This window comes from Bos taurus, chromosome 8 (assembly GCF_002263795.3).
Source record: "Bos taurus isolate L1 Dominette 01449 registration number 42190680 breed Hereford chromosome 8, ARS-UCD2.0, whole genome shotgun sequence".
Taxonomy (NCBI): domain Eukaryota; kingdom Metazoa; phylum Chordata; class Mammalia; order Artiodactyla; family Bovidae; genus Bos; species Bos taurus.
In genome coordinates, this window is record NC_037335.1 from 9,736,328 (window position 1) to 9,763,629 (window position 27,302).

The following is a 27,302-nucleotide window of genomic DNA, read 5'->3' on the forward strand; positions in this document are numbered from 1 at the left end:
AAAAATAGTAATACCAAAAGTATAAAATATTTAGATGAATTTAAGAAAGTATGTGCAAGACCTACTAACATGGCTGAGGGAAAATAAAGAAGACCTAAACAAATGGAGAGATATACCTGGTTTGTAGATGGGAACACTCAGTGTGAGTCAAAGATTCTTGATGGTAGCTTTATCCATATTTTCAACACAATCCCAATCACAATCTCACTACAAATATACTTTTTTATAGAAATTGAAAGGCTGAGCTTTGTATTGGTATAGGACTAGATATAAAGTCCAATGGACCATAATAGAGAACCCACAAAGAGTCTCACACATACACATTCAATTGATTTTTGATAAAGGTGCCAATGTAATTTAATAGGGTCTAGTGTCTTGACAACTGCTGACTATTTCCAAAAATGGTACTCTATCAGATAATCATGTGGGGGGAAAAAAAAATACATCTAGATCCTTACCTCACACATACACAAAAACTAACATGAAATGTTTCACACACTCAAATAAATGTATGAACTTGTAGAAAACTTGTAGACGAAAATTAAAGAAAATCTTTGAGATTTCATTTAAGCAGATTTTCTTAGGACACGAAATGCATGAACCACAAAGGAAAAAGAAAAAATAAACATAATTACGTTTAACATTTGCTCTTTAAATGACAACAATAAGAAAATAAAAATGCAAGTCTCAGACCTGGGTAGCTGTACATCCTCATATTTAAGGACTTGTATCCAGAATATCCACAAAATGCTTACAATCAATAAGGGAAACAACCTGATTAAAAAACAATGGGCAAAAGATATGACAAGACATTTTATCTAATAAGATACATGAATAGCAAATCAGCATCTGAAAAGATAGTCATTAGGAAAATGCAAAATAAAACTAGAGTGAGATGCTATTACATATGCACTAGGATGGCTAAACTCAAAGAGTACCACAAATACCAAGTAAGAGAATGCAAAGCAACTGGAAATCTCATATACTCCTGATGGGGATGCAAAATAGTATAGCCACTTTGGTAAAGTTTGGCAGTTTCTTACTTACTAATAACCCTGTAACTACTTTTAGCTTTGAGAAATGAAAACATATATCCACACTGAAACTTGTAGACAAATATTCATTACTTGAATAGCCAAAACCAGGAAAACTCAAATGTCCATTGACTGATTAACAGATAAATCAACTTTGTTATATCCATTCACTGAACTAGTTTCAGGATTTAAAAGTTGCAAACTACTGATACATTTAGCAACACTAATGAATCTCAAAAATTTCATGCTAACTGACAGAAGTCAGATACTCACACTGGTCAGAATGGCCATCATCAAAAAATCTGCTAACAATAAATGCTGGAGATGGTATGGAGAAAAAGGAACCCTCTTGTACTGCTGATGGGAATGTAAATTGGTGCAGCCACTATGGAAAACAGTATGAAAGCTCCTTAGGCAACCAGGAGTAAAACTACCATATGACCCAACAATCCCACTACTGGGCATATACCCTGAAAAAACCATAATTGAAAAAGATACATGCACCCCAATGTTCACTGCAGCACTATTTACAATAGCTCTGGGACCATGGAAGCAACCTAGACATACACCAACAGATGAATGGATTAGAGAAGCTGTGGTACATGTATACAATGGAATATTACTCAGCCATAAAAAGGAACACATTTGAGTCAGTTCTATTGAGGTGGGTGTACCTAGAGCTATTATACAGAGTGATATAAGTCAGAAAGAGAAAATCAAATATCATGTATTAATGCATATTTATGGAATCTAGAAAAATGGTTTTGATGAACCTACATGCAGGGCAGGAATAGAGATACAGAGATAGAGAACGGAGTTTGAACACAGTGGGGGAAGGAGAGGGTGGGACAAACTGAAAGAGTAGCGTTGAAACGTACATATTAGCGTTGTAAAACAGACAGCCAACAGGAAGTTGCTGTGTGACACAGGGAGCTCAACACAGTACTCTGTGACAACCAAGAGGTGTGGGATGGGGTAGGGGGTGAGGGGGAAGCTCAAGAGGGAGGGGACATAAGATACTCATGGCTGATTCACTTTTTATGGCAGAAGCCAACACTATATTGCAAAGCAATTATCCCCTGAATAAAAATAAACTTTTTAAAAAAGTATATATTGCATGATTCTAGTTATATAATGTTACTAACAAAATACATACTCATGGTTGCAAGGGACTTGGCAGTGGGGAGAGATACTTAACTGCAAAGAGGCATGAGAAAACTTGCTGAGATATCAAAAATGTTCTATATCTTGATTTTGGTAATGATTATACCACTCTGTAAACTTGGTACAACTCAGAGAGAACTCCACTTTTAAGAAAGTTTTTACCTCAATAAAGCCTATTTAAAAAAAAGAAGAAAAACACTCTCCTATATACCCCAACTTTACTGTGTGAGGATCAAATGATACACAGTTAGCTGACACTCGAACAACTTCACGGCTCAAGGTGTTGACCTCTCTGCCCAGTTCAAAATTCAAGTATAATTTTAGAGTTGGCCTTCCAAATCCATGGTTCTAAATCTATGGATTCAGACAACCACGGACTATGTGATACTACATTTATTGGGGGGGGGGGGGGGAACGCACATAAAGTGGAACCACACAATTCAAACCCCTGTTGTCAAAGAATGTAGTTAAATTTAGCTGAAGTTGATACACACTGATGTTAAAAGCTTTCTTAAAGGCCTTAAGAATTTGCATGATTGTTTCAAAATTTTATGGGTCTCTCAGATATCAAGGCCCTCAAGCTTTGTTAGTTCAAGCTTCAGTTCCTCAACTAAATAGATACAGGGACTTCCCCGCGCACAGTGGATGGGAAAGCGCCTGCCAATACAGGGGACATTGGGTTCAGTCTCTGGACCGGAAGACTCCACATGCCTCAGAGCAACTAAGCACATGTACCACAACTTGTGAGCCTGCACTCTGGGGTCTGCAAGCTGCAACTGCTGAGCCCACGTGCCGAGAGAGCCTGTGCACTGCAACGAGAGAAGCCGTCACAGAAAGAAACCCGCGCACCACAGCGAAGAGCAGCCCCTGCTCGCTGCAACTAGAGAGCGCCCACGTGCAACAATGAACAGCCAGTGCAACCAGAAAATAATAATAAATAAATGCAGCAACCGATGAATTAACAAGAGTTGGCAGGAATATTCCTTAAAGCATAAAAGACTTAATTTAGTAAAAATGGTATTTATTCCATTCCCTCTGAGTCTTCTTCTGCAGGTTGCTATTTATAATACTGCCTACTGCTGAACTTTAGGCTATGCTCTTTTATCAGACACAGATACCTTCTGACTCTTACCGGGGTTATTTCTTCTTCATTTTTTCCTGTAGGTTTTTTTAATATAAAGAAAATTTACTTATGTTAGGTAAGAAGTATTTCATAAAACTCTTGAAGGAATATTACACCTTAAGTACAGACTTTTCTCCATGATCTTAGGAAGCAAGAACGGGGAAGAAACAAAAATGAAAATTACTGAAGGATGAAAAACCACACTTGTGCCTAACTTTTTAAAATCACTTTTGTCAAAGCTTTTGGTAGAATAAAGTTTTTTAAAATAAAGTTTCTATTTTAAACACAGGTGGAAGAGAAATCCTGTTTTATACTGAAAATCAACCTTCTTAAGTTTAACAGCAAAAATGTATAATCCCATACACTGCATGTGAGATGCTAATAGCCCTGGTAAGACATTAAATATCAAAAACTATAGAAAACTGATTTTTCTAATGACAAAAAGTGTCCTCTGAAATTATTTTCACTCCAATTTTTCACAGCTCTCACCAAAGTGAGAAAAATGGGTGTTCAGATATACAGCCTGGATTTTTTTTACTGAGGAAAAGAAAGGTAACCATATGTGTTGTATTTGTAAGAAAACAGTTTGGCAACAAATTGCTGAATGTAGAAGAAAATGAGAATAAAATAATTTTTTTGAACCAGAGGATAGCATCTGTTCTTATTCTTCAGAGACAAGGGAAAATCCTAAAATGTACTTTGCAAAAACATTTATATTTGAAAGGACGTTTTCTCCTAATAGAAACTAAAGCTCTAAACCTTTTCAATTTGGAAACACAAGTTCCAACTTACATGCAGAAATCTGCCATATTTATAGACAGATAATAGCCTTCATAGTAGAGCTCTACATGAGCTAGTAAAATTCATCAGGTAGGAATTGATAAGATCTTGTTAGATAAGCATTAGAATTATATTTGGTTATAATAGGATAATACCATAGTCTGTGACTTATGCCCAACCAATACTACTTTTCTAATATAAATGTAAATTCTACTTGCTTACAGGAGCTTTATTCATAATTGCCCAAAGCTGGAAGCAACCAAGATGTCCTTCAGTAGATGAATGTATATACTGTGGTACATCCAATGAAACATTACTTAAGCACTAAAAAGAAATCAACTATCAAACCATGAAAAGACATTAAAGAATCTTAAACAATTATTATTAAGTGAAAGAAGCCAACCTGAAAAGGGTACATATTATATGATAACACTCTGGACAAGGCACAACCATGGAGGCAGCAAAAAGCTCAGCAGTTGTCAAGGGTCAGGGGATAAGAGGGAAGGATGAATAGGTAGAGTACAGGGAACTTTTAGGCAATGAAACTAGAGTGTCATCTTCTGACACTATAATGGTAGACAATAGTAATTACATTTTTTCAAGACCTATTTGAATGTACAAAACCATTTATACCTAAAGTAAATAGGGACTCTGGGTGATAATGTAGGTTTCATAAAGTGCTAGATGCGAAGACTACGGGAGGCTGTGTGTGTGTGTGTGGAGGGGCAGGAGGTATATGGGAACTCTATACTTATAGCTCACTTTTGCTGTGAATATACAACTACCCTGAAACATAATGTTCATTTTTTTTAAAAGGTATATTGACATTTTAGTTGGTTTCTAGTGTCAGGTCTGAAGTTCTCTAATCAGGGAGAGGATCAATAGGTACAAAACTTTGTAAAGAAATTACTGTAGTTAAACTAAATATGTAGTGCTTTTATCCTTTGTTTTATTTTATGGTTGTTTGATTTTTGGCCATGCTACATGGCATGTGAGATCCTAATTCCCCAACCAGAGGTGGAACCCATGCCCTCTGCAGTGGAAGCATGAAGTCTTAACCACTGGACCACCAGGGAAGTCCCTATTCTTCATTTTAAAGATAAGGAAGAAAGGGAAAGTGATCTGAATTCAGCTGAAACATTTCTAAAACTGGTTCAGAGCTTCTCTTTATACAAATTCTTACATTTGGAGAATAAGAGTCATGAGGGAGGGGTAAAATGCACACTTGTTAAATGTACTTAGCTGTTTAAAAACAGAATGGAGTTTGACAACTAGAAAAGATACTTGGAAAACATTTGGTCAAACCCCACATCTTATAAATAAAGAAAATGAGGCTCAGCAAAGTTATGTGATTTGCCCTGGATCACAAGGCTATTTGACAGAAGGACTAGAATTTTGGCATTCAAAAGTTTAATGGTCATTTTCCCATTATACCACTACCATCCAAGAAAACAGAATTGGGGTAAATTTCTTAAAACTCAGAGAGGACTCTTTTTTTCTTCTTTTATGTATTTACTTTTTAAGAGGACATGAATCTAATTAGGATACCTATTTAGCTGATGAGCACACACTAAAGCATTGCCCACTTACCCACTTATTTTGCCAGCCTGATTTTCCCCAGAGGTCACCTAAGAAGAAAATCATGTCTTAATAATTCTCACACCCCAAGAAAATGTTTCACCCTGAACGTGAATATAAAACCTACATGTTTATTACTAAAGCAAAGACTATGTATGCTCCCCACCTTACCACTGTTAGTGAGAATTTTGAAACTTGCCCGATCTCTTACAGGGGTAAAAATCCACTCTCGGGAGCAGCTATGACTCTGTGAAAGAAGCTACAAATAACATGCTGGGAAATTCAGCAGGCACTGTTATTATATCCTGTTTATACTGTCATTTTTCCTATCAGTAGGATATTATTTATACAGACCCCACCTATGAACTTCTTGTTGATCTTATTATAGAAATCCTCCAAATCTATAAAAAGAAGCCTCTGTATTTTGTTTCTGGAACAAGCACATGTGTGGTAATTTTGCACCTCACTACACATTTTTATTTAGCATTTCCTTTTGTTATGCACCACTCATTCTCATTTTTACCCAAGGTTGATTTATTTCATTATGTCACATACTGGAGTTAAACTTAACTGACTCCAATCTAGGACAGATTCCAGAGCACCACATCTTTTATGTTGGGGGAGATTTCATCAGGTAGCTATTCTTCTAAGATAAACTTGACTAATTTGTTTAACAGGCAGAAAAATGTGCCAATATATTAATCAGGTGCCCCAGTGAGTGAGGCCCAAGTGCCTAGAAGCCTTTCTAACTTTGGCTTCTTTATCTCAGCTGGGTCAGTTATGAGGGCTAAGCTTTATACTAGTTCTCACTAACTTACTATTCTCTAGCTAGATCTCTTTTCTGGAATGAAAAGCATTGCTTCTGAGTTTAGCTGGATGGTTAGACAGGCTGAGTGGAAATGTGACATGGTAATACATGAGAAATACATGAATTCAGTAAGTAGACCAAAGGGACAATGAACCAATCTGGTTATAAATCATCCTTGAGCCCCTGCCTAACATAAACAATTGAATTAAAGCAGATAAAAGAAAAATGCAAATCCCTTAAGGGCAGAAATTCATGCTGCGTTTGTTGAGTAAGTAAGTATTTCCAGAGGGGAGGTATCACTGGAGAAAGTCACTGGGTAAATTTTCACATGTATACCTTGTGTTAGCTTCACTAGTACTCCTTTTCTAGGGAAACATGAGATCTTCAGAGAGTATGTGCAATGCTAGACTCTTTGAGAATGTTTAAGATCTCTGCTTTTAAAGACTACTACTCTAAAATGCAAACTGAAATGAAGTTTAACCTCTCAGGGTGGTAAACTAAGTGTATTAATTTCAGGCAAAAAAGAGAGGTCTACATGGGCTACAGTGATCAAAGAAGTCAAAATGAGGATAGTAACAGAAGTAATGTTGATAAAGGGTTCCCTGCTGGTTCAGTGGTAAAGAATCCGCTTGCCAATGCAAGAGACTTGGGTTCAATCCCTGGGTTGGGAAGACCCTCTGGAGAAGGAAATGGCAACCCACTCCAATATTCTTGTCTGGGAAATCCCAGAGGCAGAGGAGCCTGGCGGGAGATAGCCCAGGGGGTCACAAAGAGTCAGACATCACTCAGCAACTCAACAACAACAACACTGATTAACAGGAATTAGTAAGACCAGGGTGAGCAGATGAAGGCAAGCTAGGCACAGTCAACGACTGTGAGCATCCAGGCGAACAGATACAGAAATGTCAAGTAGCTGAGTCCAGCTAGCAAGGATACTGAAAACAAGATGGCTATAAACAGCAGGCTGGAGTAGATTATAAAGAACTTCATTTTCCATACAATGGAGAACCAAAGATATATGAATGAACCCAAGTTTGGACTAGGAATGAAGAGGAGGAAGAGGCAGTGATATCACTTGGGGTGAGGCAGAAATGAGGGGAAGAACCTTTTAATGGTACCAAATCCTATGATTACAGTGGCAAAAGTCCATGAGTTCTAACAGACAACACATGGAAAAATTTCAACTCTTGCTTTCCTAAACAAGAGATGGCATCATGACGACTGTCACTGACTGAGACAATGCTAGACAATGCCAATCCATGGCAGTTAATGTCAGGAAAGCTCACCAGTTTCCTAGAACACTACTTCTCATGGCAAATCACCTGGTGATCTGGTTAAAATGTAAATTCTGATTCAGTAGGTTTAGGGTGGTACATTTCTAAATGTAGAAATTTCTCTAAATGGAGAAATGTAAATGGAGACAGACAGATGTACATAGAAATGTAAATGGAGAATTGGGTACATTCTCCCAATACCGCTATCCCACGGACTACATTTTAAATGGCAAGATGCTAAAACATCTTTAATTTCCCTTTCAAAAAAGGCAGTATTTGATGTATGGTATAGCTAATGCCTCAGATATGTCAAAGAAATTCCTTTTAGAGGTACTGTATTATAATTTGCATCAACTGGGTGACCTTAGATTCTTGGGTTGAAATTTAAGATTTCCAAAATCTCACGTTTCATTTTTAACCAAATGGTCAGTAATAACATTTGAGGAAAATGAGCTTCGATATGTATCAATGTCTAGAGAACAGAAATAGCATCTTAAAACTGGAAGGTGCTGATGGATTTCAAAGACACTGTTTTAAAGGTCCAAGATGATTCAAGATTCAGGGTATTCAAGAGATTCAGAAATATTTCCACTTGGGCAAAATCAACTTTATCATGCTGTTTATAACACTATAGTTTTTTCTTTTTTTCTTTTTTTCTTTTTTAGGCTGGCAAACTAGAAGATACTACTGCTTCTAATCTTGGGGGCTGAATTAAAAGTCCTGAGAGACAACTGATCTTTCCACAGTGCGTATCAGTGGGTTTTGATAAAACCCACTTAAACTGCCCTTATAATGCCCTTAGCACCACACCTTAATCCTTGAAGATAAAAGTAACATTTTAAGCATCCTATTGAAAAACAACTGAAGATTACAAAAATTAGATTCATAAATAGTTCTAGAGGAAGGGACATGCCTTTAACTTTTTTTTAAACCATGAACAGAAGTATCATTTATAAAATACTTTACTAGTGTAATATGTTACGCACATACTAAGACTGGGTGACCTTAGATTCTTGGGTTGAAATTTAAGATTTCCAAAATCTCACGTTTCATTTTTAACCAAATGGTCAGTAATAACATTTGAGGAAAATGAGCTTCGATATGTATCAATGTCTAGAGAACAGAAATAGCATCTTGAAAACTGGAAGGTGCTGTTGAAGACCAGATTCAACTATTTCAATGTATTAATAGGAGAAACTGAGGTGCAAAGGCTAAAAAGGCCAAAGTCACAGAGATGCTACTGGAATGTTAAAAAAAAGAATGGGAGAAACAAATTAATTTTTATATCTGTTAATATACAACACACAACAATATATCAACTACAACATGTGTGTAGTTGAAAGAGTTTCTAGTTCCTCCCATGACTAAGACATAGTTGATTTTACTAAGCTCTTAGAAATTATTGCTGAGAAAAGAAGACTACAGACCAACAAAGAAAAGACATGCTACCCCCCAATTCAAGAACTTCATAAAAAATGCAATCTGAATAGAGAATGACACATATACACCACATACTCAGGATGGGGCTGCTGTTGGTTGGGTAACGCGATGGGATATAAAAAAATAAAGAGAAGACATTGGTAATTCTTATCTTCTCAGTTATGGTTTGAGAATATACATTTTCTTTCACATATGAAAAAGTGGTTAAAACACACAACATCCTTCACTCCCATGAATCTTTTTTTAATTGGTAAAATCAAGGAGTAGATTTGGAGGACTGTAAAGCTTTTAAAAATATGAAATGTTGAAAGCAGTTGGATGTGCATGTGTCATAAGCTCTGTCACAATTACAAGAAAACCAGAGAATCCTTTTTAGTCATAAAATAGGGAATTTTGTGCTTTTTACAAATGCTGTAAAATTTACTAGCACAAGATAAAAAAAAAAAAATCACTGGAGAAGTTCCAAGATATCGGAGACAATGGGTTTTAAATCACAGGCATACATTATTATGCCTAAGTTGACAGATCTGCACTGCAATGCAGAAATGCAAGCAATATTCCAACATCTGCACTAGAAGGCAGAGACTAGACCAGATTCCAGAATAAAGGGCTCGTCAGCTCTTACCTGTTACCTGTGCAACAACTGCTTGGGAAATCCTCCGATTGGCAAGAAAGGCTTTGATTTCCTCTTTTATCACACTGCTGTCCCTCCTAACAAAAACAGAAGACAAGACCAACAATGTATGTTGAAGGTAGAAATCCTCATCTTTGCTAAGAAAGGTGAAGCAGAGAGGTGGGGAGAACATAGAAAGAAAGGACACAAAAATAAAGGTAAAACAGACCGAGCTTGTGGGAAAATATGAAATTAAAACAAACCAAGAAACACCAAATATTCAAGTCCTAAAACAGCACACCATCAGACAGACGCTTTAGTGAATGCCACAGTAGATGTAAGTCTCATACCAGAGACGGTTAATCGCATGCTGTGTAAAATTCACATTAGGAACAAGCTGCCATATGGTATATGCAAATTTTCATTACTGGGGAATGAATGTATCTTATACAGACAGAAATCCTAGAAAAATAAAAAGCAGCAGCAACAACAACAAAAATTAGTTGTGAGTAGATTGTGGTTTTGCATGTTAACTATGCAACTGCATAAATCATGTTCAGTTCATTTGAAAACCTCTGTCAAAGGAACAGAAATCATCATTCTCACAACTGCTAAAATGCTGGCCATTTTAAGGTACTTTTTTGCCTTTTAATTTGCCTTCTTTGTCCTTAATAAACCAAAAAAATTTTAACCAGGGTGGGCTGAATATAAAATTTTAGTATAAAAGACACATTAATGTCCTAATACATGTAATACACAGGATACTTAATACTTAAAACTATACTATATTCTATGTCCTTGACATTACATATCATAGACCTAATTTTTCCTCCACGAAGACTCTTATAAATTTTTACTTATTTAAAAGTCCAAGAAATTCTCAAAAAGATGAGACATTCACTAGAATGACAATGAATGGGAACCAAGACAAACATAATACTGCAATGAAAATTATACCTAAAGCCTTAAAACTAATCAATTTCTCTTTGAATGTTCAAAAGAATCACACAAATGGATTTTTTGTTCAAGCTCAAAATAACTGAATAGTGGTAACTTATGGTCTAATGCAGCTGATCAGCAAACTATGGCCCATAGACTAAATCTGGCCTCCCATCTGTTTTTATACAACCAATGAGCTAAAAGTAGTTTTCATGATGAACATTTGCAATCAATTTGAGACAGGGAATACTAACTTTGAACATGAATTGAGCAAAATATTATCCCCTTCTCACCAAAAAATTCTAATATTCTCTGTAGGCCTGTATCTTAAAGATGGTATTTGATGATCAATTATTATTCTATACTGAATTTTGCAAATAAAAATTTGTGATCATTTGCTTTCTCTCTTGTATATAAGTATCTATATCATGTCCTCAATTTTGCCTCTTGCCCACAAAGTCTAAAATGTTTTCCATCTAACCCTTTACAGAAAAGCTCTGCGGACTCCTGATCTCAGACAAAGGGACCATGAAATCTTTATACATTGCTTTGTGAACTGCAAACTCCTGACTGGAGCTCAAGTCTCTCTACAGATTATCTGGAATGAGAAAAGTAAAGTATCCTATCCCCAAAGAATCAGCAGTGATTTACTCAGAGCAGATTGGCAGTCCTTTGCTGAGGAGGAGCTAAGTGCTCTGTTGGTGAATTTCATGCTCCCTTTCAGGAATTCTGGAAAAGAGCAGAGAAGTGATGGTAGGGACAGCTTCCAATCTGGAGCTCCACAGTCTACTCTTCATCCACTGGTTGGAAATCCTAATCAAAAAGATTCCCAGAGGAAGAAAATAAAGAATCAGCAGCCTAATCCAGTACTTAAAGCTTCTCATACTGATCTAGATACTGGCCAAATTCCTTCCAAAATGCTTATTCATACTGGAAACATTTCTTTGAAAAATATGCATTCGTAATTTGAAATTTATATATCTGAAAGAAAAGGGCACAATACATTTAAAGGTCAAAATACCCGTCTACATTACCATCTGGCTCTCAAATATCCAACAACAGTCAGTAGAGCAAGAGATAAACTTCAGCAGTATCTATTTCAATTGGTTTATGTAAATAAAACAACCAAATTGTTTGGTTTCTGATACAGATGCAAAATTAAGCTGAAAAAATTTAAGTAAAGCATTGCATTCCAATGTACAGAATATCCTTCTAGGAAAATGAAAACTGAATTTAAGACAGTATTTAGTAAGGTTAAATAAAAATGAGCTTTTGTGGGGAAAATGATGAGATGGTATTTTCTTGACTATTGATTTAAATTGGAATTTAAATCAATTTATTTAAAATCAATTTCTCCTCGAGTAGAGACTAAGTCATAAGGAGGAGATAACACTCAATTATTCCAATAGGGCACATCCAGTTTGTGAATTATTCACAGCCCTGCGGTATGATATTACCAAGCACTGCAGCAAGACAGAAGGAACCCCAAAAAGTCTGCAAAGGAGTAGAAGTTCATTTAACCCTCTGAGAGATTCTATTTTTAGTTACGTGGGAAGTTTCTAAATATCCATAATGAGTTTAAAAAACTAAAAATAAAAACCTCTTTACTCAACTGCTTTACCAGAAAGAAGCTTTTTCAAACTGAAGAAAAACAAAACTTAAAAGATAAAGGGTGTGCTTGGGCAAGTCATTTAATAAAGTTGGTTTCATCATCTGGTAAAATAAGAACAATAATATGCCCCCTACCCCATCACAAGGCTTTAAAGATTTTTCTACAAGCACTGAAATTAAAATTAAACGAAAATTATTATCAAATGTGTATACCTAATTTATAAAATTTAAAAATCTTCAGTGTAAGACTTTTTGAAACTGTAAAAGCATTATATAAACAATGACTATCATTTTATAATACGCCAGAGAGAACTCCAGGAAAAAAAGAAACAAATGATCTGCTATAAGTACGTAAGACTGAAGTTAACATCTGTACTGGGTATTTTAAGGCAGCATGAAAAGATTTCTATAAAGTCATTTTAGATGCAAGTGTTCTGTCGTTTAGTTGGTTTCACTAGGTGGTTCCAAAATAGTAACAGCATTTAACCTTCTCTTATGTATTTCAAAAACTTCCATCCTACTGGGTTAAACCTGTTCTCTAAACTTTCACATATTCCCCCTCATTCATTCCACCTTTAACAAACGACCTGCCACTCCTAATGTCCACATCATATCCTGTGAAATCACCAATTTCTTGGTGTGAAAATTCCTTCATTTACTCCAAATTTGTCTCACCTCTTACGCCTTACTTCCTCTGTCTAAAATTCGACATCTTTAAAGAGAATGTATCCATTTTTCCACCCTTATAAGCTCTCACTATCCTCATGATTTCTACTTCTCCAGTCTTAACAGTAAAGTGAAGTGTAGGCTGATCTTTCTTTGATTCCATAGTTTTCTTCCAAGATAAGCTACCACTCTACTTCTATCTAATCACTTAGATACACTCAGTAATGCCTCTTCATGAAGTCACCCTTTTTAAAAGACATCTTAAAATAATAATCACCATCTAATCAGAGAAGTTTTCTCTGATCCTCAGAGCTAAAAAAAGATTGTTTCTTCTAATAGCTAACTTTAACCATTTCAAATATACATACCAATATATTACATGCAATTCTGTATTATAGTAGTTCCTGATCTGGTCTTATCTCTACTAGCAAAGTCCTTGAGCACAAAGATTGTGTCTTATTCATTATGGAGTTTGCATATATTAGAGCTTAATTTGCTCCATAAATGAAAAAATCTGTAGTTAAAATAAAAGGTTATAAAATGGAAAACCTGATGTACATAATTTATTAAAAACAGCTCTAAATTCCTAATGTTAAATATGTTTACGCTTCCCAAAACAGAATGGAAGAGAGTTATGTATACTAGCTCAAAATGGTAATGCTTTCTTTTCTCGAACAAAGACTATTAAAGACTGAATGTTTAAAAGTTGTATGCTTTAAGAACATCCAAATTTTCTTAGTTGATATACACTACACATTCTTTAAGACCTCTTAAAAGAAGTCATCTATCTCAAGACTTTCAGAGGTGGAGCAAGTACCTACCAATACAGACTATTTCACTGGCGGAAAAACGTAACTAACTACACACAAATTCTTTCACATACTAATAGGAAACTGCTCCCTTTAATTTCTACTCATGGAGAAAAAGCATAATTTAGGAGCTTACAAGATAATGTTAAAATCTACTCTGTATGTGTAAACAACACGGTAACTGAATACTATGTCCTACAGAACATAAATCCCTACCTACATAAGTAAATAATCTATCAGGCATATAGATAATCAACTCGGAATAATGTCTCAGAATCCTAGATAAAATACTAAACACTCATGAAATTTAATATGTGGGTAATCAGGAATAACATCTTTTATATGACAAATTAATTCTGATAAGCCTCATTTCAATTGTTATTTTATACATACACAGTAGGACAATACACTTTAATATACACTATTAGCAGATATACATATACAACTATATATAAACATATATACTAATAGATGCATTTTAAAAATATTAACATGTAAAATCGGTCTTTATCCTAGCTCTTGGTTTTAAAGTCCTTCCTAAAATGTTACACTCAACAATTTGCTGAGAATCCACATTCTAGTTTCCCTTTGATTTTTTTCAAAACCCTGATCAATCCAAAAATGGAAAAAGTAGCACTTTCTTTCAAATTAATCGAATTAAAAAAAAAATTCTCCTTTGTGTACCTTGAAATTTTTAGGAGTTTAGTTTTTGGACCCAATGGATTATGAGATTTAAAAGCTAAATCTTAGGGTTGAGTGCTCTGGAGGCTGGGTAATGTGAGCATGAGCGAGGTGAATTACATGTGACATATGTAGGAAAGGAAGCAGGAAGGCATTTAGGTATCCGTTCTCCCTACCTCGAGTACAACCCTCTATATCATCAGAGTGTGGAGTGGGCAAAGGGGAGTGGAGCCCTATGTGGGCACAGGGTTCTCGGAAAGATTCGCTGCTCAAAACTCATTCCCTAACATTCGACCAAATAAAAATTCATTAGGCTACCCAAGGGAGTGACTTAAAGTGACAAATATCACTTAGGGGGAGAGTGGAGGATAAGTACATTAAGGCTTTCACACTTTGTCTTGAGTTATATTAATGATCATTCCTAAAATCTTATTGAAATCTACACACATGAAAAATGTATTTACAGAAGCAACAGACACCAGTCAGTGACAGACACACTGGAAATAAAGACATGGGTTAGAACTGAGCTCTGCCACTTAAGTTTTCTTGGGTCAGTTATTTAATTTTTGTGTATCTCAATATGTCTGCTCTACCTCACATATAGCATGGTTGTGATAATTAAAAGTGAAATAGTCATGCAATAAACTTCTCCCTCAAACCTGAGGACTGTGATTATTTGTAGACTTGAGAAAAATGAGAGATGGGCACAAAGGAAGAGTGAAGGTGTGGGGGAGGGTGCAACGACAGAGGACCACAGAGCGCCAGAAGGATCCATGAGACTGCTAGATGAGTAGAGGACAGCACAGGAGCAGTTCTAAGAAAGAAGTCATAAAATATCCTACCTATGCAACAAGGGGCAGTATGTAAATTAAGTACTGGCAACAATTACAAACACACACACACACACACATATATCTAATGATGAAACTTGAATGTGTGTACTTGCTGGATTTAACCATAAACCCTGTTGTCAAGCTTTTAGACCATTATACTCAAGTTTTAGACTCTGGACAATCTTCCAGAGACTTTTGTTAAAAATAAACTTTTCCCAAACTTCCCATTAGTCTAAAACACATCTGGGAATTAACTAATGCTTTTAAAGTCCACTAAACCTGATTAATTACAGCAACAACAACAACAAAAAGGCTATCATCCTAACAAATTTTATTGTTGATACCCACTCTTCTTAGGACAATTAAAAACTAACCTCGTTACATGTTAACTATTAAAGTAATTTCCGTTTGCCCAAATGATCCTCTCTCTCAATCTTGACAGTGATGGAGATGTTAAATTCAAAATGAACATAAACTTCGGCCAGCTGTTTAAGCAAGGAAAATGAATGAAAAGCCACACTGATGTTTTTTTATACTTTTAAGTTTTACAAAGCTTAAATAACAGGTCCTGTAGGTGCTCTATGAAACCATTTATTACAGGAATTACATTGGAATCTAGATGCAACAGTCCATTTAGCCCAAAATTCCCTATATGGCAGTTCCACCCTAAATGTAAATTCAGGACAGTTTGTTCAAAAGATTATTTTACCTCCGTGGTACTACAGACCTTTCAGATGGCAATATTAAGTCACCATTATACTATCTTAAACGCCTACAGTGTTATAGAAGAACTATAACTCATAATTATAAGTTAAAATTTTATTTCTGACATATTCCTGCTACAGTTTCTTTCATATAAACCACAACAAATCTATCTGCAGGCTCTCTTCCCTACTACAGCAGTGCTAATCTCCCGAAAATAATGCTTGTTATCTCTTTCCTACAGACCTCTTAAAAAAAAATCCTTTAATTTCCATCATGTTAAACATAAAATCATGTACATGTAATTCAAATCTGTCCCAAACCTGTACTGGCCTCCCAATATACTATTCTTGTCACCATATATAGCCAATCTGCAGTTCTTAGAAGACTAAACATGTCTTGCCTTTTCTATCTGTTACTATTCCCTTAACTTTAAATAAACTTCCTATATTTCAAAACAGAAGCTATCCTTTAAAGTTTAGCTCAAATTCATTTATTCACTTGACATAATAAGCCCTTAATATGTCCCAAGGACAGTTCTAGATTCCGGAGACACAAGAATGGAAAGCACAGCAGTGCTGCCCTCAAAGTGTCTCAGCTTCAGGGTGAAGCCCTTTAATTACCTCTGTTGAAACTGGACTTCTTCAGGGTTTCAAATTCAAGGTGCTTACACTTATCTTATAATAGATGACATTAAATTTCTGTGTGTGTGTGTGTGTGTGTACACAGCATCTACTGCAAAAATCAGAACTTCAGTTTCTTAGGAACAGAAACCATGTCTATTTTTCTTAAGAACACTGCTTTTTAAATAATAGATGCTCAAAATTAGCTTGTCAATTAGCATGTTGGAGGGAAAAATTAAGAGTATACATATTATTACAAAAACATCCTACCTCTCAGAGAAAGTACTTACAATGCATTTAAGGCTTACAACATATTTGTTAGCAATTCATAAAATTCAGAAGTTAGAAATAAGAGCCATAAAGAGAAAGAAAGCTAACCTTTGCTTACATAACAGAATGGAAAAGACTTATAAAGCAGCAAAGAGAAAGAACTTAGGTAGAGAAAAAAAATTTTTTGAATTAAAAACATAAAAATTTAATTTTTTCTTTATCACCAAAGGGGAAGAGGGAAGCCACAGTTGTCATATGTAAAGAGCTGAAATACAGCTTTATTACTCAAAATCAGTCTAAGCACATAATATTTGGAGGACTCTAAATAAGAAAGAAACTAACCTCATTAATTCCTCCACTTTATCATCTACATCTAGGTCCTCTTCTGAGGCTTCAAAACTGTATGACCTCTGACCCATGCTGTTAGCATGGTAGCGAGTTGGTGACATCTTCCCATTGGACGTGGATAATCGCTCGTTATTCTCCCTCCCGTTCTGATTGGTAGTACAAGGCTGTGGGGAGGTGTCGTAACTATTGCTAGGTGACGGGGACATGCCCGAATGCTGGGTCTGCGTGGAAGCTGTAGCTGTAGAGGAAGATGCTGGAACATTGTTGGTACTATTCCCATATGAACTTCCTCCATAGCTGGACCTTCTTCCAAACTTGTCGCTATGTTCTTGATCAAGGCGGTCCAGAGTTTCCAAGGCATGGAGAATTTCATGTTTAGTCATTCCAGTACGCCGGAGGCGCTGGAGCAGATCTATCTGCTCTATGGTAAATCTGGGTTCATCTGTATAGTGAGACATGGTTTCCAGCAAACTAAAAAAAATAAAATAAAATAGTCCCTTTATTTATAATATCTACCAAAGAATGTATCATTATGTATTGAGAATGAACACAGACAAAATATTTCTCTATCAACGTCTTTACTGAAAATGACTAAGACATGATTAAGGGTAATACTTTGTTTTATAGGCAAAACTGACCTAGGAATTCTGTAACTTTTATTTGGCATAGACAAAAACAATTTGGTAAGCTTAGCCCAAGTAAATAACTAATAACTAGCAAAAATATTTAAATGGAAACATGATAGGGGCATATAAAAAAACTTAATAAGCACCATTTCACCCACCACTTTGCAATTTCATGAGTATTTCATCTCTGTAATGTATTCTCTCTATGTAGTTATCTCAAGAAATGGATCTTGGGTGGTTGTGTCCACAATGACCTATTCATTTTTCGTGGGAAACTGCTTCCATATTATGCTTCCTTTAACTAACACAAGGTACTGCAGTGCACCAGAAAGTGCCTCAGAGTCGATGACAATATTAAGTTTAAGGGAATTGTCAAATATCATAAAAACTCTCACCATTCGAATTCCTTTCTTATAAAACTTGACTTTGTACTGAAGATTCTTTTAAGTGGGAATTTCTTCTATTTTTATGGTTCTAATGCCAAATAGGTTGCATGGCATGCAGCAGGCTCTCAGTTAAGTGTTTGCCGATGAAAATAAATGTCAAAGAACTTTCTCCTCCTTTCCAGGTAAACTTCTACTGAGTCAGTTCTCCTAAGCTCTTGGAGATCAGTTTCTCTATCCCTCTATAAGAGGCTTCCCTGGTGGCTCAGAGGGTAAAGAGTCTGTCTGCAAGGCAGGAGACCTGGGTTCGATCCCTGGGTGAGGAAGATCCCTTGGAGAAGGGAATGGCAACCTACGCCAGTATTCTTGCCTGGAGAATTCCATGGACAGAGGAGCTCAGTGGGCTACAGTCCATGGGGTCACATGGAGTCGGATATGACTAAGTGACTACCATACACACACACATATCCCTCTATAAAAATTTACTGAATATTCACTCTAGGCCAGCACTGGGCAATAGTTTCATGTCATACAATCTCAGTTCCTCATAACAACACTCTATGGTAATTTTTTTTCAGTACTACACTGACTGACGACTGTTGAGGAAACTAAGGCTCACAATGGTTTTGTATCTTGGAAAAAGTCTCATTAAGACATAGGAAAAAAGATTTAAACCTAGATCTTACTGACTCCAAAAGCATGCATATATGGCAGAAATTATTGGAATCAAATGATATGGGACACAGGCTTTTGTCCTTTTTTAAGTTACCAATTTAAACCACTTAGACAAAACCACTCCACTGAGGGACTAGGGATTCTAGTAACAGCTTTTTTTAATATTTAAAATCTTTAGTCCATATAGAATTTGTATTTACTGAATGAGTGTGAAAGGATTTGAGCTTTATTCTTCCACAAAAGGATAGTTCACTTGTCCAATACGCTTTATCAAGTAGTACATCTCTTCCTCTCTGGTCTGAAACACCAACTTTATCGTATACGAAAACTCCACACGAATCTGTATCTACCTTTGGAGTGACTGTTTTGCCTTCCAAGTCCTTTTAAAAAATAAGCAGGCAGAAATCTATAACTTTTACGTGAAGTCATTCTAGTTTTAGAGATCAGCTCATTAAAAATAAAAACAGACATTCTGCAGGTCTAAAATAATATGCTGCAGGTTTCTGTGTCCATGGGCCACACTGTCTGCCTTCTGCCTATTTACATTTCCTTTTGCTCTCTTCCAATATTCATTTGTAACAAGCTATTCATCATAAAAATCCTGTTTTCATGATTATTACATTCTTTCCTGATTGTTTTCTTCCTCCAAGATTTTATAATGAAAAATTTTAAACCCACAGAAAAGGTGAAAAAAAAAGCTGACATACACTAATCATCGAGATTTTACCATTAGTATTTTACTTGCTTTACCACATAATCTATCCACGCTCTATGAATCCCTCTATTCGTTTCATTTTTTGATGCATTTCAAAATCAGTGACAGACATCTGTATATCTCTCCTTAAATCCTTCCACATGTAGATCATTAGCTAGAGCTCAGTATTTGTTCAGGTATTTTTTTCTATTGAAGTAAAATTTACATAAAATAAAATATGCAAATCTTACATTCACCATTCTTTTGAGTTCTGAGAAGTACATCCACCTGTGAAATTAAATCCCTCGGAAGATACAGAATATTATCATTACCCAGGAAGTTCCATAGTGCTCCTTCCTGGTCAGTCCCCATTCTCTCTCCTCAGAGGTGACCACTGCTCAGATTTTTTCTCATGACAGAGGTTAATTTTTTCTGTTCCAGAACCTCATACAAATGGAATTTCTATGTACTCTTTTGTGTAAGGCTTCTTTCAGTATGAAGTTTTTGAGATTCATCTATGATGTTGTATGTATCAGCAGTTTATGTTTTTTTATTGCTGAAGAGTACTTTATTGTAGGAATATACCACAGGTTTGTTTAGCTATTCTATTTCAGGCACTTGGAATGACAATTACTAGCTATTCTAAAGCTCTGGCTATTACAGTTGTACTCTACTTTCTTCCTTGTCAGCTTCGTATATATGCCCCCCTCCCCCATCCCCAACCCATAATATATCATTGACTAGTTGGGTGAGAGAGAAAAACATATAACTTTCAACCAGAGTAATTCATTTATTTTTTCTCCTGATGTCAAGAGAAGAGTATACCTTGCTTAACATAAATGCTCTACTATTAAAATAATATGCAGCACTGGTAATGTTTTGTTGCATGCTAGTTACGTTACACAGGTGCATAATATGTGAACATTCCCCAAGCTGTACACTACTAATTCGTACATTTTTCGGTAGGTATATTATATTCAAAATTTGCTGAAAGAGCTGTGTAGACTTTTCTGAATGGCTTATAAGAGACACTTGACACTATAGTTTTATCTTAACCCTCAGCCCTTGGTCGTTTCTAGTGCTTAGTAACATATTAGTTCTTAATACCAGGAAGTTCTTTTTAAAAGTAGCTGCCCCTTAGTAATCCAAATAATTTACCCTTTAACTTACTGATTTGGTAAATTCAGGTTTCTATATATTCTTTTCTCTTGAAAATGGAGTTGTTCACTAACTTTAGTCTTCATGCTTTCAAAACATGTCATAAACAGACCTTATTTTATATATGAGATGTCAAGGACTGTTTTATTTTGCAGACAAAAAAAAAAATCATGATATTTTCCTATCCCATTTATATCAGAGCTAATAGTATTCTATATGTAACTTTTCAAACCTCCCTCTGTATGGGGCAGCACTCTGCATATCAGTATAAAACTAAAATGAATTATGTGAATTTAACCTGTTAACTGAAAAGTATCCACCATAAAGCTTATATTAGACCGACCAGAACTAAAGATTCCACAGTATCTAAAACAATGTATTTATGTCATTTCAGTCATTGATTATGGGAACCACTTTATTTTTTGCTATGCTGCATAGTTTGTGGGACCTTGGTTCCCTGCTGGACCACCAGCGAATTCCCTACGGAAACCCATTGTAAAAGTGGTTAATTCAAAAGTCGTAAAAGAAGATAAAAGAAGGCACCTATTATTTTGTCCTCCCAGAATGTCTGTTTCCAACCACATGTTCTTGGAAAGGATGAAAGTGAAAAGTGGAAGTGTTAGTAGCTAAGGTGTCCAACTCTTTGCGACCCCATGGACTGTATCCCGCCAGGCTCCTCTGTCCATGGAATTCTCCAGGCAAGAATAATGGAGTGGTTCCCATTCCCTTCTCCAAGGAATCTTCCAAATCTTTACCATCCAGGCCACCAGGGAAGCCCTGCCACTCAAAATGCCCTACCTTCTGGCCAACAGTGTGGGCACACAAGGAAACAGTCATGCTCTTCTCAAAATATGCAGGTTAGAGTGGCAGGAAAATGGACAGTCACTGTAACTGTGGTCAGCTGCAAGAAGACGTTAGTCTGGTATATTCCTCACCATGTAGAAGGAGCTAGTTTGTAGGAAAATAAGGCAGGCATAATAAGAAATGCAGGGCAAAGTGGAAAACTCTACAGTATTCACATCCCTTGTTCTAGTCATTCCTAAGCCCCTACTACATCCCTGCTCTTCTTCTTATATTGTCGTGTAACAGCATGAAAGTGAAAGTGTTAGTCACTCAGTCATGTCCAACTCTCTGCAATCCCATGGACTGTAGCCTACAAGGCTCCTCTGTCCATGGGATTCTCCAAGCAAGAATACTGGAATGGGTTGCCATCCACTTCTCCAGGGGATCTTCCTGACCCAGGGACTGAACCCAGGTCTTCTGCATTGAAGGCAGACTCTTTACCATCTGAGCCAACAGGGAAACAGTTTAAGTTCACACAGACTTCCCTTTATGCTTCACTTTGTTTAAATTAGACGTATGTGCCCAGCACCAACAGAGGTCCCTAATACAAAGACATACCTAAAGTAAAAAGATCTACAATTGCTAGAGCAAAATCTATGACTGCTCTAGAGCACAGTGGGATAATGAGCAGGATCAAATCATACATGTGACATTGAAGGCACAATATTTTATTGAGAAAATGCCAAGATTAGAAGCTCGCTTAGATACTGAGAATAATATTCCAATGTGCATTAACATAAACAAAGGCACACATCCTGTCATTTTCAAATTTTATTTCTTACAATTCACCTAGTTTAAGCACATCATCATGAGATTATGGCAATAATGACCTAGAAAGGTCATCTATGTCCATGATACCAGCAATTCTTTCACAACAGAAAAAGATAACATGTAAAAACTGAATTAATTTTCCTATATAACACAAGAACTATTCACAGGATAAGGAACATCTTTCACTTTAAATTACTCATCTGAATGCAGACTCAGGCCAACAATAATTGAAAATGATGTGAGAAGAATTTCGACACTGTAATAACACAGACAATGTTAAAGGCATAAAAGAACAATTAAATTCAGGAATTATGGCTCAGTTCACAAAGTGACATTCTAAAACACCATACTATTAAGACCATAATAGTAAACCATTTATACAATTAATTTTATCTCTACCTGTATATGTAAACCCTTCTTGAATAAGTCTTGAGGTTCAGAACAAACTTTAACTAAATCCTAGAAACATGTAGAGGAAAGAAGGTTAAAGCATACACAAATGCCTAATCTTGAAATCATTTGTGCAAAAATGACAGAACCACCTTACTTGTAAAGTATCAACAGCTAATAAGATTTTACTGGATAACAGTATTTTCTTGAGCTGGACTCTGCTGTCTTTATCTTTTTATCTAGAATGACTAGGCAAAATATTGTACAGTCATATATTAGTTTTGTCATTCATGGTATTTATTCCATGATGATTTAACACATTATAGAGTCAATCATAATATTAACCAACTAAAGATATACTAAAGGCTCTTTGTACTATTTATGGCACATTACTCTTACAACTATTATTACCATCAAAGGAATGGCAGTTTTAAAGTAAGAAAATGACAAGAGTAAGAAATGAAGATTTGCTGGGGACTGAGCTTACAATATGGAAAAGTGATTCTGTAATTCAAACCAATGGGAGAACTGACTAATGCAAAAGAACAAAGGCTATCACTATAGGTAAAGAGCATAAAAATGTTCTTTTCAAAATATGTAGATTTTGAGAAAAATAAGATTATATTCAATTCATAATTACACTTTAATAGTTCTTAAATTACCACTAATTAAGGTTGAGATTTTTAAATAATAGCCATCTATATACAATGTGGAAAATAAAATCCAAGTAAAAACATGAAAGTCTATAGAGGGAGATATAAATTAGGTGTGGAATCAGAGAATAGGAGACCATTTAGACAAAAATAATTCAATTAACATTTACTGAGATTTCCCCAGTGGCTCAGTGGTAAAGAATTTGCCCGCCTATGCGGGAGATGCAGGTTCCATCCCTGGGTCAGGAAGATTCCCTGGTGAAGGAAATGGCAACCCACTCCAGTATTCTTGCCAGGATAATTCCATGGATAGAGGGGCCTGGTGGACTACAGTCCATGGGGTTGCAAAGAGTCAGACATGATTTAGGGATTAAACAACAACATTTAGTGAATAACCTTTGTGTGTCAGACTACATACAACGGAAAAAGGATGCAACAAGGCACAAATAAGGCAAAAAAAAAAAAAAAAGGGCAAAATAAGGCAAAAAAAAAAAAAAGCCTCACAATGCTTACATTCTAATGGCTATGGTGAACAGCCATCAACAAATAAACTGTACTTTTTAAAACAGGGAAAATTAGGCCCAAAGCAACAGAGTATCATCCCTTTCCCAAGCACACAACTATTCAGCAGCACCTCAGGCCACACTTCACACCACCTGGTCTATTCCAGAGACTTTCTGATGTACTATAAAGTCAACAAGAGAAGAAAAATGTTTAACAAAAAAATCTAAGTAACAAGGAAAATCTACCATTCTTCCACTTACTGGATTACAGAACTGACAACCAGAACAGAAGGAATTTAATTGAAATGTAGACTGAACCAAATTTTTAAAAAATACTTACGTTAAAGATGCATTTAATGAGCTAATAGATACTTTATCTTCTCTAATATCTGAAATTTCCAGAATACTTCTGTTCAGAGGCCTATTTAATATGAACTAGTGGTTACAGCTGATATCCTAGCACAAAAAATCTCTCAACATAATACCACTATCCAATTTGTATTTTTTGCCAGACTCCAAAGAAAGGCTACCAACTGTATTAGCTAATAGGCATAACTAGGCTTATTATCCCCAGCAGGTAAAGAAAATGGCTTTGGTGCTTAGGAGTTTGCATACAAAAGGCAGCACTAAAGTAACATTCTACCAATATTCTGCTTGTCACAAGGAAGTTAATACTAGCCATCTGTTTCACAAATTTCTAGGCTATTAAGCACTTTAAAATTATAAGTAATTTTATGTTCAATTGAAAATCTATGTTAGACTTCAAAGCTGAAAACAGAAATAGTAAAAGACAAAGATTATATAGATCTGAAAATTCATTCCTTACCACATAACTATGAAAAAATTATTTCAACTCTACAAATCACTGCTATCACTTCTGTACTATATAATGCTTTCTTAACTTTATTAAAACAATAGAGAAGATGAAAATTAAGAGGAGAACTAGATACTCACACCACTGGGAAGGAACTGAGCATGCTTTACATGAGGGGAAGTAATGTCCTTGCTAGAGATGATCAGCGTTATTCATCATTCTGTAGGAAAAAAGAGAATTCAGAAACTCTGAAATCAAATACTGAATAAAAATGTTAATTATATAATTTAAGGATTAACAGTTAACATCAAATAACCAGGTTTTTAAAAATTACTTTTCATTTCAAATAAACATCTATTTTAAAGATAGAAAAATACTTTTTAAAGCTTTCAAATTACTCACTTGGAAAAACGAAAATCATCCCTGAAGTTTATCTGTTACCAGATACCACCCAAGGAAACAGATTTAAACATGAAATGGAATATATATATACACACAATATTGTGACATTCAGGATAACTTGTTGATAAGAACTCCAGTACACTTATGTAGAATCCTATAAACAAAAAACATACCACAGCATGATTGAAGCTAACAGTCTTAACTGGGGGGTAAAACCTGGGGTGCAGTTCCAAGTCTATTTTTTATTTTGTTGTTGTTTAGTCACTAAGTCACATCCGACTATCTGTGACTCCACGGACTGTGGCCCGCCAGGCTCCTCTACCCATGCAACTTCCCAGGCAGGAATACTGGAGTGGGTTGCCACTGCCTTCTCCAGGGGATCTTCCTGACCCGGGGATCAAACCGATGTCTCCTGCATTGGCACTGCGTCTTTACCACTGAGCCACCAGGGAAGCCCATTATTTATTTTCCTGCTAGCCAAATCTTACAGTGACTTAATTTCTCTGAGTCTCAATTCCACATGCATAAAACAGAGGTAATAGGGAACTACTTCAAAAAGTTACAAGAGTTTAAAACATTTTTTAAATGGTGGTGATGAAGTACTTCACAAATTATCAAGTAGCAGGGGCTTTTACTACTAATTTTAAAAAGACACCAATAACGGTGTCCATTCCTGAACAGGCTTAAATTAATAATGGAGCGAGTTCAGTACTTCTATCTTCTGATTAACATTCTACTGCTTTATTCAGCGTTCAGACGCTGTGACCCCGTTTAAATCACACGTAAGTCTTAACAAAAAATGAAATCTACTATTCACAGTTTAGGAGCTAAAGATCATCTATTACCGACGGCACTTATTAGCAGTTTCAAACCACAATATATGGGAACTATTTCCATTAATTGCAAGTTAATATTATAAAATAGATGAAAGCCAAAAATGTTGATGTCAAAAACTCTCACATTAAAATACACATTCAGCACTGAATTATATTAAGCAAGACCAAAGTGTCTAACAGTGACTAATGATATATGTGAAATGTACACGGTAAAGTTAGAAACCTTTCACATTTGCATATTCTAAACTGTAGCTTTAATGAATTTCCTGCTGTAGTTAATTTTCTTGCTGACGTGAGAAATACTGGTCCTAAATGGCAGATATAAAACACAAAGAAAACCTCCTAAAAATACTGTTGATTGCATTTCCTGGACAAAACACCAACAACAAGCCACACATGGATTACTGGTCAATATATATATATTTTTTCACTCGTGCTCAAGTTTAGTTAAAATATACTAAATACTAGTCCTGAAATAGAAACAAGGTCATAACATGAGTAAGATATGGTCCCAGTAGTGTAAGAGCTTATTAAACTATGGGGGGGTGGGGCGGGGGAGTAAAACAAAAATAACACACACACACCCCTCTCCAATAAAAGGCATTAAGACTAAAAATACAAGATTTATGAGCACAGCAATTCAGAAATTAATTGGTTACAGAGAACTGGAAAGACTTCTTTAAGTGAGATCTCAGCTGTTATTTGAAGTTTAGAATAAGACTTCCACCAAATCAAAGTGTGAAGGGAAGTTAGAATCAGTGCAAGAAAGAATCAGGAAGAGGAAACAGTTTAAAAAAAGATTATGAAGGATGTTTAGGGACTAAGTAGACCTGTCTTGTTGGCCTTTAACATGTATGTATGAGGAACAGACAGGTAGAAAGGAAGGAATTCCACAGTCTATGAAGGGCTCATAAATGCCTTGCAGTATTTCTGATCTTAATTCTATAAATATGAGAATACCACCACAACTGAATCAGACAATCTAGGGGGAAAATCACCAAAGACCTTCATTTCACAGATGAGGAAACGGAGATTAAGACACTGATACAGACCTGTGTAAGTGCAAATCACTGAATTTATGTCATTTATATTCCAGACATAAGTGGACTTGAAATAATACATAAAAATAAAACATTCAAAGGACAGAAGATCAAGCAAGTTGCTGTGAGTTCTCTGCTCTCAGCTTCAGTATCATAGAGCGTTCCTAGCATAAGAGACAGATTTTTTAAATTGACAGATTAAAACTGTGTATTACAAC

General features: G+C 35.7%; 1 protein-coding gene across 12 annotated transcripts in view; it reads right to left on the minus strand.

The window, feature by feature from the left end:
- Window positions 1–27,302, minus strand: part of HMBOX1 (homeobox containing 1) — a 203,487-nt gene that overhangs the window by 99,756 nt on the left and 76,429 nt on the right. For all 12 annotated transcript variants that reach the window (XM_024995876.2, XM_010807719.4, XM_010807721.4 and 9 more), the window contains 3 exons: window positions 24,947–25,026; window positions 17,291–17,767; window positions 9,827–9,912 (listed from right to left, as the gene is read on the minus strand). In XM_024995876.2, coding sequence (XP_024851644.1) covers window positions 9,827–9,912; window positions 17,291–17,767; window positions 24,947–24,969 — 586 coding nt within the window. In that variant the 5' untranslated portion in view covers window positions 24,970–25,026. The remainder of the gene's footprint in view (window positions 1–9,826; window positions 9,913–17,290; window positions 17,768–24,946; window positions 25,027–27,302) is intronic.